Source organism: Poecilia latipinna, unplaced genomic scaffold, assembly GCF_001443285.1.
Source record: "Poecilia latipinna isolate Pla-1442-1.1 unplaced genomic scaffold, P_latipinna-1.0 Scaffold1382, whole genome shotgun sequence".
NCBI classification, from domain to species: Eukaryota; Metazoa; Chordata; class Actinopteri; order Cyprinodontiformes; family Poeciliidae; genus Poecilia; species Poecilia latipinna.
Window position 1 is genome coordinate 38,433 of NW_015113998.1, and position 23,028 is coordinate 61,460.

Below are 23,028 nucleotides of genomic sequence, written 5' to 3' on the forward strand. Positions count from 1 at the left end.
CAATTTTTTTTAAAAAAAAAAAGGGTTTTTTTTTTTTTTTTTTTTTTTTTTTTTTTTTTTTTTTTTTTTATGGCGGTAATGTGCCCGGGAATTTACCTCCTGCAGTTCAGCACACTTTGATCTCATGATAATAATGCCAAACTGGTGTAATAAAACACTTCACCTTCATTTTCTCATTTTTTTATTAACTCTTTCTGTTTTGCAGTCACTCAGAATGTCAGAAAATATTCAAAGAGTATGTTAAAAAGTGAACTGTAAAGCAACCAGCTTCATTAACCTAAGCAAAACTATGTCATTATTCTTTTCCCCCTAGTTATCTACCAACTGAAAACATTCCTGAACCTTCCTGATTATTGGTAATTGGATCCATGTGTAATTGATATTAACGACAGGTTACATTCCTGAGGCGCCTGTGTCATACTTAGTGTCTTTACAATCAGATTAAAGTATGATCCTCTGACAGAGGGCTGCAGAGCCAGGAGATATCCATGTCATGGTAGCTTAAGGGCCTTAATCACTTCCACACCATGTTATGTAGCTTGGCTACAGAAAGTTGTGACTTGTACATTCACCCTCGCGCCTCATCACTGATGCAGCTTCTCTTCATGGTATTAACTGACTAGTTTGCCAAGACATGTGCTGAGGCAGTTGTCTTGTTATTGAGCGAGAGACTGAGTCAATGCATTTCCCGAACTCTTAAAGAAAATGCAGGTCGTATTTGCTTTAGTGAACATTTTATTTTATTTTTTTTTAAACTATCTTTCGATGCAGTTGAATTTTTTGGAGTATATTTCTACCAACTTTGCACATCTAGAGGCTTCTACTCATTTTTTTTTTAGATTAAGTGGAGAGTGTCCAGGAACAACAGATTCTAAACTAAATTTAAGTATAGACTTTTATCCATCTCTTCTGTCACAATAACATGCTTTGATTTTAACTCTATGGTTTAGGGTTGTTTTTCTGTTGCTGTTCTGCAGAGTTTTATTTTGTATGTAGCTCTATCGTCCTATCAACTCTTACCCGACCATGTTGGACAAATACACCACCACATCATGGTGTTTCCGCTTCCTTGTGTCACCTTAATGATGGTGTGTTTGATTTATCTGTGTTTGATTCAGCTATGGAACTGTGCAACTCCTCCAAAGAAACCATGGGTGCGCTTCTCTAGCGCTCTCCTTGCCTACTCTTTGGGTTTAGGGATCCATGCGTTATTTGGTTTGCTGTGAAAACATACCTAATTTATTCAGATTGAACAGTGATCTGCTGATCTATCACAACGTTTGACACATTCTTATATAACTTAAACTTCTTCACCACTTTCTCTGGGTCATCTCTGGTGCATTCCTTGATCTTCCTAATGCTGTTTTTTTCTAAATGCTGAGCTTTGATTACGCCGAGGTGGACTCTACTTACAAATAAAGGACTTCTGAAGGCAATTGGTTTCATTATAGTTTATTTAGGGGCATGCCAGATTTTTCACATTTTCCTTTTCATCATTATGCTCCACTTCTCTTGATCTGTCACATATGCTACAAATAAAATACATTAAAGTTCATTGTTACATGATGATGCAGACAAGCTCAAAGGGTAAAAATACTTTTGCATGTCAGTGCCTCTGAGACATTTATAAAGTTTTATTTCTTCTGAAGGACAAACTAGGCAGCTGGAGTACTTCCAGTGTAACTGGCCATGATGATGTTGATTAACTCTTGAAACTGAACTAATGTTGAGATACGTTCAAGGATTTTGCTTACATATGTGACATTGATTGGCGGGTTATTTGTTAAGTTTTAAGTCCTTAAGGAAAGACTCCACTTCCTCGATTGTCCTCAGAAGATCAGAGCTGTTAGTGACTCCATAGTTGATTTGGCATGGGATTTTTTTATTTTCTTTATTTTGGTGCAGTGCGTGTGCATTCCAGCTTATAGCAATTCACTGGTGCGCGTAATTCAAACGCAAAAGCCAACAATTTTATGCTGAAAATGCTTTTCTTAGTTTTATTGCCTGTTTTTTGATGTGTTTGACAAGCGTTTAAAAGGCAGGCGTATTAAAATCCGACTGTTTGAGCTCTGCAGGCCTCAAGTATTCAGTTTCTCATTATATCCGTTCATTTCTCATAGGAGAGCTCTGCTTTCGCTTTTTTCCAACATTTTTTTTTTTTCTGACCGACTTGGACATTGCTCTCAGCACACAGGATTTTCATTTAAGGGAGAAATGTGCATCTGAAAATAAGCAGAGAATTTGTCAAACAATCTTTCAACTAAGCTTTACGCAGAGAGTTGAAGCACTGTTATTTCACTTTCTGTGTTTTGTAGTTAAGGAATATTGCTGACAATATAAAGCAGTCTGATAAATACCTTCTTTTTTTTCCCCGTGCATGTATAAATGTTACCAAAGCATAAAGATGGGTCAGACTTATAAATTAGAACTTAACCAGACTAGATCAGACGCTGGTGGTTCATCTGTGGACACGGATGCAGGAGTTTCTTTGGTAAGAAATGCTGAGTCAGTAGACCACTGTGGGGCCTTCTTGTCTCGCATTAATTGGTCTTTGAGGGGGAAGATCTGGCTTAACTGCAGTCCAAGAGTGTGTGTTCACTTTCTAGGTGCACATTTTGTGTTTCATAAACAGTAATGCTCTCTTAGATAAAGCCAGAGAGTTTAGATTGGGCAGACATGCACATGTCCAGTCGGCGCTATAAACTTTACTAAAGATGCAACCCAGAAAGAAGTGAAGGAACCTAACAGAAAACAAAGCATGTTGGCCCAGTTTCTGTCTGTAGCAGTTGACTGACAAAGTAATTGACTATTTGAGGTAATTATTATTTTTTAAATGTAATCAAAACCTGGAATCAAGTGGTTATAAGGGTATCTCACCATTATAAGCTTGTCACATAGCCTTCTCTGAATAGAGATGGGGAACATAAGTATTATATATTTTTTTAAAAGTGTAATCAGATAATTGAACAAATAAATGTAAGTGGACCACTCAAGCCTTTAACTGGCAGAGATTTCTTTTGTCTCTCTCTTAGCAATATATCACGTAGATTTTATGACATTTATAGCAAACTAAAAAAAAAAAAAAAAAAGTTGGTCCGTCACGTGTTTATAAAATGTGTCAACATTTGAATTTTTGGTAATGACAGCCAATCAGAGGTAAGCTGGCTTTGTTTTTTTTTTTTTTTTTTCATCACTGGCAAAATGATTGGTTCATTCCTGATAGACTTGGGCTGATATAAGGTTCTTGCTGAATGATAACCTTAAGTAAATATATCGGGTTTCACAGTAAAATATTATTATCGGAAACATTTAAAAGTAAGCTTATAAAATGACGTTACCATTATGACAGAACATGGTTGAGCGAATTGACAGTCACTTCATTTAAAAATCACATTGAGCTAGTTCATGTACTCGTAGTATTATGCAGAAATGCTTACTACTCATCTTCTTCATCTACAGTGATTTGTGAATTATTGTTTTAGGTGATTCTGCGGACTCTTTCAGACAAGATTATATGACAAAGATTGTAACAAAGGCAATGTAATTTGTCATTGTCTTGGTTGATGCCTATATTGAGTGTAAATCATTGAGGAATGACATATTTCAGATGGTTATTAAAATGTTATTAGGAATTGTGTCTCAGAGGTTTCATTTGTTTAGATTGCTTATATAGCATCATGCCTATCCTATCTCTTATCATTCTGAAAAGTTGCATAGTGAGTTGTGCGAATATGAATCTGGAGGCCTCCCTGTACAACAGTGTTGAATTTTCATATTTATTTTCATTGGAGGTGTGCCTTAAAATCCCACTTATATTCTATGCATGTTTGGTTAATTTGATAATGAGAATGTCGGCCTGTGCAGCCTCAGGTCTTTGTTAAGCTTAGGTATCCCGTTGCAGAGAGAACGCAGGCATTTAAGACAAAATGGCTCTGGTTACCCGTTTACCTCGGCCGCATCACAGTGTATTACGTTCCTGTTTGCTGTCTCATCTCGCCGGGGAAGGCCTATGTTGACAGATGCTGCTCCTGTACTGCCTCTGCCTTTTGCAGGATGCTATATTTGAAAAATAGCGAGTATAGGTAGGCTTTCTCTGACACATAATCCCATTTTGTAAATAATACCAGAGCAGTTTAATGCTGATCAGTCGGGGGCACAAAATCTGTTTTCGTCTGTCTTCCAACGCTGCCTGTTTGTGACACAGCATTAGTATGAGCTTCTTTCTTTGTTGCCAAGCCTTTTCTTTGACTGTCAAACCCACTCCTGGTCCAGGCTGCCGTTGGCTCTGAGCCAACCTGAACAACCACACAACCATAGAAGCCCATTTGTCAGTAGTGTGAAGGAGGGGGGTTGTTGTGCAGTCATACCTGCTGTGCTCTTGTCTGTGTTGGTGTCTAGCTGATTTGTTTGTGGTTTCTTTAGATATTTGGGAGGTTAAAAGCACAATATATCATCCAAAGAAACAACAGAGTGGACCTGAACAGCAAAATTCAAAGCCAACTATGGAGATCCGCTGCATTTAGATGCCAGTTTAGACAATAATCAATTAGACAATTCTGACTAATTTCCAATTTAGGCTTTTGTAAACTTTTTTTCATAAGTAAAAAAAAAAAAAAAAATCAACAATTTTTCTGAACTCAATCTCCCAAGTACTAGTTTACTCTGAGTGTCAGTCGGCTTGTTTGCTTATAGAAAAAAGTCGAAATGGAAAAGTAATGAAAAAACAGGTTTATGTTGGTAAAGAGGAACTACATTGAAAGAAGAAAAAAAGAAATATTCTCTGATTGTCTTGTAATTGGTCAAGCTAGAAATCGATTGATTTGGATTACCAATCAACTTCTTGATGCATCGTGAGCCGAAATAGAAGCATTTCAAACAATTAATAGCCTACCCTAGTAGCACAGAAAGACGAGAGATGTTGGAAAGTCATAAGTAATTGTCTTGTAAGTAAGGTGTCAAACATTAAAAAAAATAAATAAATAAGAGTGCCAACTTTATCCTTCAGCAGATTTTTCAGACTTCTGTTTATCCCACACAGCAGAGGAACCTCCTAAAATGGGAAGATTATCTCTTTTAAAGCAAAAATAACCTTCTAATGATAACCAAATTGAATCGAGGTTCTTTGTTGCTGTCTTTGTTTTGAATTCATTCAGCTATTGTAAGCAGCTGACAGGATGGTGATTGGTTCTTGGCACATTTCCATTTACACAGGGGGGGGAGGAGATGACCTCCAAGTTGCTCCCGTCTTTTTTTTCTGTTTTGGAAAGGAATTTTTCCCAGTTTGGTGTGTTGGTATGACCAAAATACAAATGTCGGGAGAAAAGATTTATGTCGCAGCTTTTAGAATATAAGCTGATTTAGAGATAAAATCAAACCATTTCCTGCATGCATATATATATATCTTTCAAGCCAGGAGTCTGCTGATTTCTGAGCTAAAGTTAAATCCTAAGTTCTCAGTATCAGTTTGACTAGCTAGATTTTTCCATGTATTTTTCCATGTTTTTGAGTTTGTAAGGCCCATTTTCCATTATTGTACAAGAACTTCAGGAGCTGTAGTGCATCATCAGAAGACACGAGAACGACACTAAACACATTTTGTTTTAGCCTTCTTCATGTTCTTACTAATCGTTAATATTAGGGGCCTAGGTGTCACATATGCTGGCTGTAAGTTTTGAATCCCTTGTAGCACGAATGAAAAGCAGGCATTTTCCACACAGCATATAGCGTAGCAAGTTTCTTTTTGATTAGGCTCTTAACCATCTCACAGTCCGAAGAGATGGGATTCATTGGAACTCTCAAGCTTTTTGTGTAGTGCTGGTGGGTCGCACTGACCCCGTGTGTGCTTTTACAAGGATTGTTTTTGTGTGGTTTGGGGAACCGACAGGCTAATGGGACACTTCCATCATTTTCCCCGTTGTCCGATCGCGAAATCTGCCATGGCCCTCCAAAGTGTCACTGCGGGAGAGTTAAATCTCTGCTCTTCCACTGATTTCATTGGGAAGATGCTGAAAATAGCCAGCTTAGAACGTTTTTCTATCAGCATCCACACTAAACGTTTTTTTTTTTGTTGGCCAGGTTGGTGTGACCAGGCAGTCTACCTATCTAGACGGCTGGTCTGGATAGGTAGACCATCCCTATCAGTACTGAAACTCAATTTAGCGCTCTCTGGATGGGTAGAGGTCTGGATGAATATTTGACTGGCTGATCACCTTTGAATGCTTATCAAACTGAAAATTGTCCAATTTTACACACAATCTTTTTTTTTTTCTGCATCTCTAGTTAGATACCCTGAACACAAATTGTTGAGCACTTTCTTTTTTCTTTGCAGGAGGGGCAAGAAACACAGCATCATTCTTCGTTCGCAGCTTTCAGTCAGAGTTCACGCCTGCATTGGTAAGTAATAAACTCCACCCTAATCTGTTCATATCACACATGGAAATAATATGAGCTCTAATTACCTGTATTAGCGGCACATTGCTTCCTTTGCATCCTTTTTTGAATTTAAACAGTGGCAGTTGTGGGATGGGGCCCGGGGCCTTAATTTGTGTGACAATTAACAGCACTTCCACAACACACTAAAAAACAGAGCAATGGCATGAGCCAGCGAGAGTTTCTGTGTTTTTTGAGTAATGTGAGGGAACCGGCACAAAGAGTTGAGTGGAAACACATGCGAGCACGCGCACGCGGCGGCATGTGTGCAGACACACGTGCGTCCAATCTGATTCAGATGTTGGCTTTCAGATTTCGCTTTAACTACACTGACGTGCTTGTTCCGCTTCTTTCTGGAAATACAGCGCTGATAAGTGGGTGCTGTTTGTTTTGCTACCTTATTTAATGTTATTTTGTCATATAAAATGACTAAACAGGCTTTTAAAAAGTAATTAACTCGCAGAGTTCGTTACTGATACATGATGTCTGCAGCAGCGGCACAGCAAGGAGGAGAATATTTTTCTCTTAAACACACACCCCTCCTGCTGGCTTGAAGTGCAAAAATAACTCAAAATCTGCAAAGGTTATTAAGCTGCAGACTGTCAAATTTCACTTGAGGTAAAATCCACCTAGACATGGTTTATTTAAATGAGGTCAACATGATCCGAGTCAGATGTTTGACTGGAGCTGAGGATGCGCCGGTGTTGCGTCCTTCCCTAAAATATGACAGCTGATCAAAGAATTAGTGACATGCACAAGGATTAAGAGAGAGATTAAGGTTGTGTCTGTGGATAACTTCAGGGTTTCTTTTCTTCTGAGAGTTTAGACGTGAATTACCCAAGTGATACTGCGGAGCTATTTTATATTCAAAGCTTTTTTCTTTTTAAACAACGCTGTAACTGATAATCTCGTTGGCGGATTCTCGTTGATTTCACAACAGGTCACAAGTTTGATATGGCTGCGGTCGTGAATATTTGTTTGAAACCCCCTCTAGTGTGGATTCTTCTGTCCCCTGCTGGTGCGTGGCTGAGCTTAGTGGAGCCTGGAGAGAGATAGACAGACTCTAAGTGGATGATGGCCCTTTTTCTCTCTAAGTTGACAGCCACCTGTTGCCCCTCGCTCTGGTCCCCTTTGGTGGCTCTCTGTGTGGCTAGCTGATTTATTTTGTTACTGTAACTCGTCCAGACATTTGAGCCTAATTTTATCAGACTAGCAAAGTGACCTTTTGGCCCACTGAGCACATTATGCAGTGATTTTCCTGGTCCACAAAAGATATAATGTGTTAGTCTTTCGAAGTTAAATGGCACGGCGTATTTAGGGTCGGATGCTTGTCATACATTTACAGATCGAGTACCAATACTTATTTTCTGTTCTTTTTAATTTTTTTTTTTCTGTTTGTTCATCTCAAACTGTGTAGAAGTGGAAACAATATTAGATTTCTAACAGCGATGGTGAAATGAAAAGATTTATTGTAACTGAATTTTTTTAATTTCATTTTAAATGTGCTCCCTCTGATGACTTTGCATTAGCACACCCACGATGTTGAGATGTTTATCCCAGAGGCTCCCTCCTTTGGTATGAGTAATGACTTGGTTTCAGCCATGTTTACTCTATTCTGTGTCATTTACTGCTATTTTGTGGAACAGCCATTGTATAGAGTTTAAACTTCAATTAAGTGGTACATCTTTAAGAGAGTGTTTTCTTCTGGGTTTTTTTTTTTTTAAGATTTACACAAAACAGAACCAAACTCCTGTTTGCCTTCTTGCATTATAGCGTGCACAAACCACAGCAGGGCCTAATCCGGGTTTCCTTAATCACAGTCATTAGCACTTACATGCATATGTCTGTTCAGGGGTAATAAAGAAGTGGAACAAAATGTCTCACCCACAGAGCTAATGGTTTATGAAACTGTAGCCGTCTGCCTTAGGTATTTGTTCATAAGAATGAAGATGACTCTTCGTATACTCAAAACACCTTTTATATGTAAAAAGAAGGTTTACCCATGGATGTTTTGGGAGCATAGAGAGGTATTATCTAAACCTTCTTTAATAACCAGCAACTTTAGGAGAAAACAAAGCACTAGTGCACATTAACAGTCATAAACCAGAATTATTTTCCATGTGGTTGCTCAGTGCAAAAATTTTCCAAAATGCATTCAAACTGAAATGATGTGATGCATACTTAGTATGAGAAATTGTTGCATAGTTAGCGATTCAATACACTCAGCTGCCCACTATTAGTAAATGCTCATTCTGCAAGAGGAATTGCTGCAAAGCCTTGAAAGAGTCGTCTTAGTTTCCTTAGATAGGAATTGTCTTTACAATTCCTACTGTCTTTACAATTCCTATCTAAGGAATTCCTTAGATAGGGAATTGGCAGACAGTCATACACTCTGCCATGACACAACCTTTGTTGTGAATTTCGTAAAAGCAACACAAAAGATGCACGTCTTGTACACCGAACCGGGAGTGGTGTCCCCCAAGTGGTCTGCGTTGTTGTATGAAAGGTGTGTACGAATAACATGAACGGTTCGCAGCCACATGATGTGTGAGTCGACTGTTGGATAAAGCATGCCGGGGGCTTTTAGTCCTGAGAATAAGACGTGTCTTCAGTACCACAGCACTACCCTCCGGTTGAGACTTTGTTTTGTTTTGCTCACCAAAATCACCACTGTTTTAAAATGTGACCAAATGAGCGCCATGGTTCTTTAATAAAAACAAGGAAAATTACCTTTAGCCGATGTGGTTTTCCTCATTAGGTAAGCAGCACTGGTGATGATTTGGTCTTTGTTTATAGTTTCATGGCCAGCCCGGCAGCTGACGGTTTGGAGAAATCAACTCATCTTGTCCCGTTCTGCGTGTTAGCCTCGGCCACAGCCTGTTTATATTGTCAGGCTGCAATTATTGTCAGTGCGCTAGATGTGGTACGAAGAGCCTGATTAAAGCAGCCTATGCTTATTTTTGCATTGTCCGTAAATACAATATGGCCTCATCTCGACTGTAATGTTGTCTCTGAGGCTGAATAAAAGGGGAAAGGGAGGGTCACTTATGGCGGCAGACTATTGTTTAGTTCTCATAATGTCTAAATTTGAACACCAAGTGATAAATTAATCATGTTTTCAGTGATCACAATCACACAAACCAATTTCTGATGTGGGAAATGGATCAATTTCACACAGAAATATCCTTTAAGCCCCCCAAAAAACGTGCTTTCACTGTCATCTTTGTGTTACGTGTTTTACAAGAAGCTGCTGTAAATCAGTCAGACATCACAGTTTACCCAGCTGTTGCAACCCTTGTTCTTTTCTAAACATGTGATTTTTATTCTTTAAAGTAATAAATCTTAACCAAAAATATATAAATAAAAGCTAAAATTTGACGGTATTCACCTGCTAGAACAGGTTCATCTGGCACAGTGCTGATCCTCTCTGAAGGGTGGCAGCTGAGATCAGAGGTGACACATTCTTGGTGGATTATCTGGCTTGTATTTTACAACCTCTTATAAAGTTGGCTGAGGGCATGATTCATTGTGACCACTGAAGACTTGTGTATTTGTTTTACGCTATAATTTTCCTAAATTGGTAGTTTTGATGACCAGTTTGACAAATGAAATGTTTGTGGTTGTTAAAAAGGATGTTTTTATTCAGTGGAGGGGAAAAAAAAAAAGGTTGCTGTCAGCTAAAAACTTACACCTGCAGTTGACAGAACACTGGCTTTTGACTGTTTAATCTTTGTCTAATTAAGGTTTTATGAACAGTTTGGGATGCCGTCACATTGTTTTGAGACCATGATCATTTCCCGTTATAGCTGGTTTTCTTACAGTGTTTCAATGTATATGACTCCATCTCATCAACTCTGTTCAGCTCCCAAATCCCTGCTAAAGAAAGGCTTTCCCACAGGATGATCCCACCTCCACTATGTTTCACATGTGTTTACTTGTAGGCAAAAAAAAAAAAAAAAAAAAAAAACATTTGATCTCATCTGACCAGAGCACCTTCTTCCACATATTTTCTCTGTCCTCTACATGAGTTGTTTCAAATTGATAACAAGACTAGTAAGAAGTTTTAAGTGACGTCAATCAATTTGCCTCTATTGTTTTCTATTTTCTGGATCCAAACACATGAATATTCAGGAAATCATTTGTAGTTTTTTATTTATTTATTTATTTTCTACAGTTGCTAAGGATATTTGGGTAATATTGGCTAATGATAGCCACCATGATTAATTATTTAGGAATGAGTCACACCCAACCTACCTGACCTGTGAAGCCATGAACTGCTAGAATAGACTGAGCAAGTTTTTGAGTTGTCATGCATCCTAAGAGAAATAATTGAATGAGTTAATATGCAGAGCCTCCTAAACAATGTCTTGTTTCCATGCGATTGCAGGAGACTATGGGTGCTCTGGTCGTTGAAATACTGAAACTAGTTTTCTCTTTCACGTATCTACATTGCACCATTGGCAGAATTAAACAGCGAGCCAGTGTTTGCCAGAGTGGGTTCAAAAAGATCTACTTGCACCATAAACTGAAGTCACATTGAAGTCACATTAAAGCCAGAAAAATCTAACATTTCTGTGTCTGGGAAGGCTGGAGAGGAGGAGAATAATTAAAAACATTCATGTCCCATGGCACCCATGGGACACAGTGGAAGATCAAGTGGCCCAGACTCTCATCTCTCTGCTGCGCCTCAAAGAAAGCCTAAAATAGGATGATAGACTTAGAGTCACCCCTAGAGGCCAACCTAAACAACAATGTGCCAAGGAGGAGAAATCTGAAGAAGCAAAAAATGAAAAGTGGGCGGAAGGGATCTTTCTTTTTCTCTACAAAACCAGATTGTCTGAAGGGTTGATGGTATCACTCGTCTCACACTTTGTCGCGCTCAGCTTTTGTATACATTCTCAGTTTGCAACCATATGCAGTGAGATAACATTTCTGAGGTTAACGTGTGATTTAGGTGTGGCAGAGAGTTTTCCTTGTATTTTGTCCCTGTGCTTTTTCTTTTTTTTTTTTTTCTTTTTTTTTTCTGACTGTATGATTAGGACTGATTGCTGGCCCATGCAAACTTGTACACAGCTGTAACATTAATTCATACAAGCACACTCATTCCCACATTCTCTTGCACACACTCCAAAGGCATGCACACATTAAGAAGCCATCTGTTTCCAGTTGGAAGGCCCCTCAGTGCTACTACTCACCCATCCAGGAAAGAAGAGAGCTGTCTACTTTTTCATCTGTGGGGGATTTTTTTCCCCCCTCCTTTCTTTTCTTGTTTACAAGATTGAGGGGAAAAAGGGTGAACACGGGGCTCTGACCAAAGGACTGGATCTCTGCATAACAAGAGATGCATCACAGGGTTTTTGCAGCAGTAAGTTATATTTATCTCATAGGTTTACTTCTGACAGCTACACAAACTCCTGTCGGAAAACAACAACATGTAGTGCCGTTTGAAAAAGGCCCATCATGACAGCTTAAAGAGAAGTTCATGTGAACCAGACCGCCCTGAGGTTCTCCACCACTTTGAGTTCGCAGCAGATCCCACTGAAACAGGCAGGTGTGTAACATCCGTGACCACAGACGTTAAACATCTGACTGCTGGCGGGGAAGAAGAATTGGAAAGACTCTGTGTTTGTTTTTCCGTAAACCAATATTTATTTGTTGACTGCACAGACATGTTTACTTATGGAGGATTTGTGAGGTTCTAGAGCTCGGGTTTGAGTTGCCTCTGGTCAGATTTTTTGCCTTCTCTCCGTTTCATTAATGGATAAAAGATGTTTGGGACCACATTAGAAGCCCTCGACACACATAAAAGAAAAAAAAAAAAGAAAGTCTAACTTTAATTATCCGCTGAAAGGCAGAGTCTACACCGAAGAGGGTTGTTGTCATACAACCTGGTAACACATAGACACTTCCTGTTATCAGTCTACCACGCCCATTGTTGCTGCTTAGTAAGAAAACTACCTACTAGCTGTTTTAAAAGTGCCTAGAAGTCGCTTAATCTCATTGACTTAGTCTTGTAATTGGTCATCAGCGGTAAATGTAGAGGATGTTGTTGGAGTGAGTAAAAATAAATGAATCGTCTTCTTATAATTCTTGTTTTTCTTAATCCTATAACTCCAACTTTCCTCCTTTATCTGGGCTTCGGCCCGGCAAAAGTAACCAACAACGAAAGACGCAAAAATTTGGTTGTTTTTTTAAACTTGAACTATTTTATTTATTTATTTTGTTTCTCAGTTTACATTGATTAAGTATGCCAATATGGAATATCTTTTTTTGTTGTTGCCATTTTTCTCTTTTCTTTTTATGTTCTGAACTTTCTTTAAAGTGTGTTTATATCTGTCAGCATATAATCTGTGAGTTTAGTTGCTCATATCTGTAATTTGACTTTGGGGTTATAGGAAAAGAAGAGTGCCAGCGCTGCCTTTAAAACAACTGACCTTTAACTCTGTGCCCTAGTGGCCCTCAGCCAAATCCCGGTGTGCCACAGGATTCATCAAACATCCTCCCTCATATGTCCTGCTGACTCCTTTTCTCTCCTTCAGCTTTGATGTGGCTGTCTTTGTAAGGAAACATCTCTTTCCCTCTGTATCTATAGAAAAGGAGAAATCCACACAAGAACCAAAGCAGTTCACATTTTCTTTTTTTGTCACAACACCAACTGTCACTCATGCACCATAGCATGAAACAGGCTTATTTTTTCTTCTCCTCACCTTGGATCACGTAGTGTTGCCACAGCTGGCTGGCTTTGAATCATTTACCATTACTGTTTTCCTTTAATGGAGGATTTATTGGATTTTCGTTACATTCATGTGCCGTGATGGATCTAGTCTTCGAGCGGCCTTCAGCTGGAAAAACAGGGATTGATATGTTTTGTTTGAGCATCAGTTTGAAAGGATATGACAGTCAATTGTTGCTCTGAAGCAATGCTTAAAAAGTGGCAGAGGTTCACAGCATCTCTTTGAATAGATCATCACCAATAAGGTGCAATGCTTTGGTGACCCTTGGTTTTTGCTTCTCTAACTGTCAGTCTTTTGATCATGGTGGCTTTGCATATTTTATTTATCCCAACTTTCTTTTTTAAATACAGGACAATGTGACCAAATCAGTGACGTTGCACTTCATTTTTTTTTTTTTTTTTATAAATTATTTTTATAAGAGAAAAATTGCTGAATGCTTTTTAAAGTTGAAAACTATAAAACACATAAACTATTTTGTATCTGGTACAATGGTGAGATGAGAGTGAAGAAAGTGTCCGAAATCCAAGTGTTTGGAAAAAAATGTTAATTTTAAGAATATACTTTCTTAATGGCCTAAAATAAGTCCAGCTCACTGGCCAGCCGAAACAAAACAAAACAACATCTGACCCATATCTAATTAATTTGATACTTATTTTTTTAAAAACATAGATCGTGGAGCTTTCACTAACAAATGGTATGCTGATCTATGGAAAAAAAACAAAAAAACAACTAAAATATGCTGAAGGAAATTAAAGGTAACTTGTACCCAGTGTTGACTAAAAGAAACACTGAGGATTCCATTCTGCTGATGTGGGCATTCACCCAATATTGAGACTTAGGACACATGAAGGACTAAACACACAATTCAAAGACCTGACAGGCCTGTTCCACAAATCCTCTTCTTTTTCTGCATGATATTAGTTTTAGTATTTCACTGGTTTTGACAAAACAAAACCATGATGGGGATTGATGGAAGTACTTAATCCTATAAATGACTGCAGCGCAACAGAATTTCAGTCACAGAAAGTTTGAGTTATTTGGCAGTGGCAGCAGGCGGGATGCAACGATTTGTGGCGATGAGTTAATAATTTGCACACTGTCACCTCACGTTCCGGTTCACAGGATTGTAACCACCCACAGTGGGTGTACAATGCAAAACTGTGGAATGATGACGGCCAGTGTAAGCCTCTTTTTTATTTTTTTTTAATCCATGTAAATATTATCCACACTGCGAGGTGTCTGTTTCCATTTATCATCTTCAAACATCGTCAAAGCCAAAGTCGCAACTTCAGATGGTATTTTTAGAAGTAATCTAAGCTCAGTGGGAGACTAGAGGTAGGATAGGAAATGTTTAGATTGTTGAGCCCTCAATGAAACGTATAATCTTTCTCACTTTGAAGCCCAAAACAAGTCATTTTCTACCCAATTTAGACAGAAGAATGCACTGAAGGAGGAATTTTGGTTCTGAAAAAATGAAGGATAAAAATAAGATTTGTGTAATGAAACCATTTGGAGCAGAACTTTTCTTGATGTTCAAAGTTAAAAAAAACACAAAAAAAACAAAACAAAACAAAGTACCTTATTATGTAGTAGTTAAGACATATTTTCGACAAATTTTAGGAAACCAGAGAAACCAGAATGTGTTTCTCTTTAGTTGGAAGCATGAACACTCTTCTCACCTCCATTCCAAACATTGTGAGGGTGATTGAAGGGTGCAGTTGAAAGAGCTCAAGCACCAGCCGAGACTCCTCTTTCAGCCCACCCATGACACTCAAGGGGACCACTTTTAGCAGAAGATTGGAAAACCTTTGTTATATCATTTAAAGCAGATGAACAGAGCCAGATGGAGGAGGGGCGGAGGGGTGAAACAGAAGCATTGATAAAATATGTGGAAGTGAGCTAAAAGCCTGTTTTGGCATATAAGGGCAGCCATGGTGATGTCTACTCTCCCCCACAGAATGTAGACATTTCTTCATAAACCTTTCTTAGAAATCTTTACACTCATCATTCAATACTAGAGGTCTTTGGTCATATTTCATGCACTTTAACTTTTGAGAATGAAAGGCCTCTTTGCCATCACCCTAATCTTTTGCTCCCTACAGACATTCTCTGTTAGTTTAAAGTCTCTGCTGAGCCCCTCCACAACTTTTAAGTTACTTCGAGTTAAAAGAAACATGTTGATGACTACTACTACTACTACTACTACTACTAATAATAATAATAATAATAATATTAATAATAATAATAATAATAATAATAATAATAATAATAATAATAATAATAATAATAATAATAATAATAATAATAATAATAATAAATACTTTCAATATAAATTGGATTGGAAAAAGAATGACACTGGACTCATACATATTTTTTGTCTATTTCTTGTTTTTTAAAGGGTTTTTGGCATTAATCTGTGGCAGACATATCAGAAATTTTGCAAACTAAAATATAAGTACTTAAATCCAAAGCACAGACATAAGGGGCAAAGCTTGTACACAGAGATTGTTGTGAAGTTACCATAAACTGTGAGATTTTATCCCAAAAGCATCTGTCTTAATTTAAGCAAACATCTGAACCAATTTCCATCTGTGGCGAGGGTTAGAAAGGCTTTCTTTTTTTGACTTTTGCTTAGTCTTGCTTATAAAGAGGAGTGAAAATCTCGATTGATGTAAACCATAAGTAATGTCGCTCGAAGCTTTGAGGACAGCGAGTCATGTTTACATGGTTGCTGTGGTTAAAGCTGTGCAAAGTTAAGTCTGATCTTTCAGTGAATATGTCAGAGAATGTTGTGATTCATTCAGATGTATTCCTATGGGCTGTGTAGTGGTTTCTTTAGCGGTCACTTAAGGATCATTGAACACACAAAGGACAAAAATGCTTTGCTTACACGTTTGTTTATAAGATAAAAGCTAGAGAACAAGCCTTTAATCTCAGTGTTTGGAAATATTTTTTATAAAATTTAAGAATCTGTTCCTCTGTCTGGCCCTTGGTGTTTGAAGACATCAGAGACTGTTTTCTCCATATTTCTGGCATGGATGCCATTCGTATTAGCAAGGATCTAATTGGATCCCAAAAAGACAGAGGAGGGGTTTCATTTAGAAATGTGAAAAAAAAAAAGTAAAATAAAATAACATTAAATACAGGAAGGGGCATATGCAGAAAATATTTTTGTTTTATGTTTAACTGACTTGTTTGTTTATTTAAGCGGTGACCTAAAAAAAAAAAAAAAAAAAAAACTATTCATAGCTGTCAGAGTTTTTCCATGTTTCATTTACTGTAATTCCTTTAACCAGAATTCGGTGCATCCAGTTGCTTTTGGAAATGATTTAATTAGTAAAATAGTCCACATTTGGGTAGGTTGAACCAAGTACAACTTCAACTGTCCTGTGAAGGCCTCTGAAGTTTAAGGTCTTCATGAATTGAACTAGTTGTGTCTCTATTGGAGAGTTGTAAAATAAAAGAGGGGTTGTTGAAAGAAACCCATCACAATGGCTTGTTTGCGCCAAGCAAATATGTGGAAGAAGGTACACTGGTTGTTTTTGACCAAAATGTAATGTTATAGGCTCACTCTTTTTCTTTTGTGCTTGATGAAAAAAAAGTAAAAAAAATCAAAGACCATTCTTGTAATTTGTTTTGCAACATCTGCAAGAAGCTTTCTGCATGTCTTTTTCTTAATCTTCCTCCATGGAAGAAATGTCTCAGTTTTCTGTTTTAGAAAGATTTCCCAGACAAAATAAATTTGATTCTCTGTCACGCCTGTCTTTATCCCATTTTGCACATAGCAGTGCATTGATGCATTGTACCATGGGAGTTTTAAGGCCACAGTCAGCTGTTTCAGGGCTCCAGACATGCCTAGGCTACCTGAAATTACTCCGAAGGAGATCCCCGCCGCTGCCATCTGAAACCTCTGTGTCTCAGCATTCAGAGGAAGTTAGACCTGAACCTGCCAACCAGCCATCCACTGCTGCCAAGGCTTGTCCAGAGTGAGACACTCTTATGTAACTCGGCTGGAATGAATACAACTGGTGTCTTCTTCGAATTTGGAAGGAAAGGGACTTAGAATGAAAAAGAAGGCATTAGCACACAACGCTGTGGAGAAGCAGTTCCCAGATGCGATCTTCTGAAGCTGTCTTTCATAAGGAGTAGTATCACTTTTTAACTTTCTGTCAGGCCAGTGTACCAGAGGAATGTCTTTTTTTGTTTTGTTTGGAGCTTCTGGACTTTAAGCTGTTAATGATTCATTGATGCAAAAAAGAGGTAACACTTTATTTGAAGGGGGTGAATAAGACTGACATGACACTTTCATGTTCATGACATAACACCTGTCATGAACATGAATAAGCCTTCATGAATATTTATGACTGTTGTCATAAAGCGTCATTCAGTAAATTATGACATTTTTAATACAAAGTTGACATTATTCAAAATGTCTTTGTTATGACAACTTGACATTAACCAAGAAATCATTACTGTTTAAACTTTACCTTTAATAACATAAAGTTACCTAATTTTTAAAGTGCAATCAGTAATACTTTTATAACAAATTTATATCAGTAATGATTTCTTGGTTATTGTGAAGTTGTCATAACAAAGACATTTTGAATAATGTCAACTTTGTATTAAAAGTGTCATAATTTAATGAATGACGCTTTATGACAACATTCATAAATATTCATGAAGGCTTATTCATGTTCATGACAGGTGTTTATGACAGTGTCATGTCAGTCTTATTCAACCCCCTTTAAATAAAGTGTTACCAAAAAAGATAACGTTCCCCCAATAAAAAGCTAGCACCCTAGTGCCCTAGTTTCTTCTGTTTTTGCATTTTTGTCAAACCTGGATGCTTCAGATCATTAAACCAATTTTCACAAATATAGTCAGATAAATACAAAATGCAGTTTCTTTTAAGTTTGAGGTTAGTCATTGAGAAAATCCTCAATAACTAACCTTAAGTATTCTATGTCACTAAGAAGACATTTTTTCTGTTGTCCTTTCCATTGGTCCCACAGAGGGGAAATTGAGTAGTAGCTGTCAGCAACAGGACATAGAGACTTGTAGGTTCACAAAAAGATAGAAGCATTAAAATATATACAAGATATAACTGTGGACTTTGAGATTAAAGAGGACTGAGATCTTTGGATACCTTACTTGAATCAGGATGAAATTTTGACCTGAAAAATTTGCATGAAACCCACTTAATATTAAGAGACAAATTAAAAGATGGGAAAACCTCATTGTCCTTTCTCCCATGACATGCAACAGTAGGCATTCCTCAGACTTCCTGAGGTTTAACCTTGAATAACCTCTACTCCACTTTGAGATTCCCACTGTTGAAGCCGTGGAGGATTATCCCACACGCTGCAACACACGGGCACATTGCTGGCCGCACACACACCTAAACACTTTCTTTTTCCTGAGTTGCAATCTTTACACCTTTGATGCTTTTATTCCAGGATGCTAGATGTGCAAATGTTGGCGGATGAAAGGCCCGGTCTGGCACAGACTTCTGTATAGCTGAAGCTATTGGAACAGGCAGGAGCCCTTTTGAATAAGCCGAGGCTTTAGGGAAGCTGTCGGCCTTGAGGTCACCCCTCGGGGGTAGGCTGATTGACTGGAGGACCACCTCCTGTCACCATATAGTGATTAATGGAGAGGAGACACAATCCCAGCTCCTGTAAGCTATGGCGAATGCTGAAGCCATCATTTTTGTTTTGCCTTCCTCTGTAGTGTTTAGTGGGGCACAGTTGGAAGGAAAATATTTTAAGGAGAGTGTCAAGATAGAGTTATATTGACTTCCATCCGAGACGTTACGATGTTGACATACTCTAGATACCTGCTCCCCTCAGAGAGATTGCGTCGGGTAATTGTGATGTTTGGCAATGGCAAAAACTCTCAGCTATTTTTGTCCATTTTCGCACAGTGCAAAAAGAGGTTAAGTGAAAATCAGCCTTGTGCGTTTCCTCCTGTGGAAAGTTTTTTGTGTTGTCCTCAGTCTGGAACATTTCACGTGTTTTCTTTGTAACTTAATTTTGTATTAATCTACCGCCCTGTATTTTTTATTTATTTTTTGCTAAACCGCTGTTCATGCGCCGCGTTTGTAAATTGAAAAGAATGGTTTAAGAGGCAGAGTAAAAAGACGAGAAGGAATGCTCCCCTACAAAGACGTCATGTGGTGTATGACTGTGCACATGGCCTGCGCTCTCACAGGGACAAGCCTTTCCTGGAAATCTTAATTTACCTATGAATAACAGAACGCAACGGTATATTACAGGAGCGTGTTTTGACATGAATCAGTTCGTTATTAGGGAATGGGGGGCTATTAGTGATAAGTTATAGCATGATCAGTAGATTTACGTGTAAATACGCTTGACTTGTTTGACTCTTTGCACTTGATGACATCCTTATTACTCTGTCGTTGGTGTCGTGCTTTCAAACCAGCTGGGCCTCGTGCATCTTCTGGTTCTTTATCCTCTGGGTGTATTTAGATCACACTGTCTGTCCCTGTTTCTCTCGTCTGTGGTAACTAACTATAAACCTTGAAGGCATATCAGATAGTGTAGTGCTGTGCATCTTAGAAGATGTGTCTGCCCTTTTCGGTCTGTTCCCCATCAGGCAGTTTGCCTCAGCGGGGCCTCAGTCTGCCCATGAGTGGAAATCTTTGGACTGTGTTATCTTTGGAAAGTGTCGAGTCCACAGAAACACAGAGGCAGCAGCAGCAGCAGCAGCAGCAGCACAGAGTCCAGTGTCAGCTAGACGCTTGGGGTTCGCTATTACTAAGGAAAGATTGAGATATTGTGCCACAGTAGATTAAAGCCGAAGCCACGACGGCAGTACAGCTGTGCAGAATCAAAGGGCTATCTGTCCAACCGGAAATGCTTCCTGCCTTGTTTTAGCCCTCGTCTGAAGAAAAGTTAAGCCGATGGTGTCGTCGTTCTTTGCAAGCAGCAGAAAAGAGTTAGCAAGTATGATTGGATTTTCAATAAAAAAAGTATTTATATTATCCCCCTGTCCTATTATCACACTTCTGCTTTGCATTTCATTGACTTGGAATATGCACACGTTCAAGTAAACGACTCTCCATTATCGCCAACTTTGAGAAATGATTGGCCACCCAAGTCCTCTAATCCACAAAGTTCGCAAAAACTTAATGTATTAGCAAAATATATATATAAAGAAATGTTTTTTTGTTTTTTTTTCACTTGATATGCCATAAATAATATGTAACATGTTTGGGCAAAAGGTTCATTGATGGTTAATGCTAGGATTACTAGTAGACAGCTATGTTCTTTTTTTATGTAATAATAATAATAAAAAAAAAGACTAATGGAATTTTGGTCAGAGAAGTCCATATGTGAGGCAGACTTTGGTGTAATCCAAGTCACGGAGCGAAAAAGGGCCTCATCCTCTAAATGCAGGAATCTATCTCATCCTCTCTGTGTATATGGCTGTCATTTCTTCGACTATTTAATGACCCCCATGTGCCAGCAGGAGATTGGATGGCCTTCTATTCATTCTCAATGTTGTTTCAGAGCATGACAAATTAGCACCCCTGCTGAAATCCTGAATTTCTGCGGATGCTTGTCTCATTGAAACAGCATGTTGATTTCCTGCCCTGGCAAACAGATGATTCCACTACAAAGGAACATTCAGAAAGGCTTTCATGGACGGACAGTTTCCCATCAGATCGGATGTTTCCTTTTGAATGTATTTAATTAGACTCATCGACTATTGAACAAAGCTGCCCATGTATCCTATTTGGAGCCAAATCAAAGAACACTTTAAATAAATATTTAAACCAAATTTCTCCGTGTAATACACTTTCCTCTGTGTTTATCTCTCAAGTGACTGGTATCAGTTTCCACCTCAGGACTTACATGGCTAAATAATTTATTCTGGTGTTACATTAATCTTATTTATATTTGTTATACATTCCAATACCATGCATGTGATTTAATGTTTTACCTTTTACTACAGATACAGATCTATGAGGAGGTTTCACTCAGGGGCAACATCTGTCATTCTAAGACACAGTGATTATTCGGAGCTTGGTTTGCGTTTGTTCACATAAATAAGTCAAAAATGTTTATCATTAATTGTTGCAATTAATAAGGCGTTCAGTGAACTTATGATTTCATGTCTCTGCCTTCTCCCACCTGTTTCTGTGCTGAGCTAGCTGAAATAAGAAAATCTGACTAATTAACTAGATAATATCAACCTTTTATGCTCTGAGTATAGTATAAATAGCAGAATGAAAAAAAAACACAGTGCAGCGAAAGAGGATTTGCCTCCTTATAAGTGTTCTAATCTTCGTTTTGTTACACTCAAATGTTTCAAATAATGAGCAAGTTTTTTATTTCAGACAAATAAAAAACTTACCACACTCCGATCTGATTACTGTCAGATCTGAGTGTAAAATATTGTACAAACAGTTAAACAGATATCATTTGGACAGAACTTGTCTGAAAACATGGAGTAGATGAAAATATCTGAAAAAGAAAACCTCACCTTGTATACAGATCAATTAGAAAACAAACTTCGAAATGATTCAATCATACTTTCATGCAGCCAGATTCACTATTTTCCTGAAGGACCTAAGCAACATGTCAAACTGACGCAATTAAATCTCATCATCATAGGACTGAGCTGTCTGCATCTTCCGCAAATAAAATATCCCATCAGATGTTCCTACAACACAGAAGTTATTACCTAATGGGGATTGTTGCTCTCTTTTTATGTCCCCATTCAGAGCACAGCTGAGCATCGGTGCTGGAAAATTGCTGCCGACTCCAAAACACGCGATGCGCCAAGTATCGCTAATGTAACATTATGTATTTTTAACTACAAGACTACATTTGGGTATACTAAGAGTAACTACTTAGAGTGTGACTCATTAGGAAGATGTGCAACAGCGCTGATTTATTTTTTCATCTGAGCCTCGTATATCCCTGGTGTGGACAGGTCTCACCTTTCTCATGCATACATATAGCTTGTCCCAGCTGTATCCGCTCTCTCCGGCTGGTAGGTTTTCTATGTTTAGTGAGTAATTCGATCACTTGTTAGATCCCAGCGATAAGACTTGTAGCTTCCCAAATAAAAGTGGAATATGAAGTTGCTGCTACTTTAGTTTTTGTTTTAATAGAGGAAAAAAAAAACATTATTGTTTCATTTTTTTGTTGCTTTTTTTAACATTACATCATGCCATGTCCTTTTTTTTTTTTTTTGCCAGTGAGTTAAACAAAGTTTCTTATGCCGGTCATCACATCTCTGTTTGGATGCTGCTCTGTTTCTCCATTCATTACTCTGTGGGGCGAGAGGAAATCAGGCTGATTACTTTTCAGGATGTCGAAACAATTTGTGTTATGCTCAGGAAAGTTTAGAATAACAAAAATAGAGACGAAAGCAGGTAATAACATCTCTTTGACCCTACTTAGAGACATTTGTAATGTAAAATATTACTTTAATGCTCATTAATTTTATTTATTCTGCTTAGGTTTTTTTAAGCTAACATCGTTGCCCCTCCTAAAACAATCTTATTACTCAGCAGAGATTTTAGCCCAACAACAGCAACATGAAATAGCAGTGAGCTTGTGTGTACATGTGTGTGAACGTATTGAAATTTACCTGGTGTTCCTGAATTTGCATTTAATATGTTTAGTGTTGACTTTTCTGATACTTCTGAAGAAACAGTACATCAGAAAGGGCACCTGTTTGTTAAAAAAAAAAAAAAAAACACATAAAATTTAATGTTCAGACTTGGTGTCTGGCATGCGGTTACCAAAGATACACTATGTTGGAGATTCAATGCAAACTTTTTTGAAATCATTTGTTTTTTTCCAGTGTCCTGGTTTGCCAGGGCACACGT

The 23,028-nt window shown here is 38.1% G+C and overlaps 1 protein-coding gene across 5 annotated transcripts in view; it reads left to right on the forward strand.

Annotated features, from left to right (window-relative positions):
- The window catches only part of LOC106962181 (FH1/FH2 domain-containing protein 3-like), a 110,683-nt gene that overhangs the window by 13,377 nt on the left and 74,278 nt on the right, over positions 1–23,028 (forward strand). For all 5 annotated transcript variants that reach the window (XR_001427920.1, XM_015056415.1, XM_015056416.1 and 2 more), the window contains exon 3: positions 6,329–6,393. Coding sequence is in view for 4 of the 5 variants with exons in the window: in XM_015056415.1 (XP_014911901.1) it covers positions 6,329–6,393 (65 nt within the window). In the remaining variant the exon portion in view is untranslated. The remainder of the gene's footprint in view (positions 1–6,328; positions 6,394–23,028) is intronic.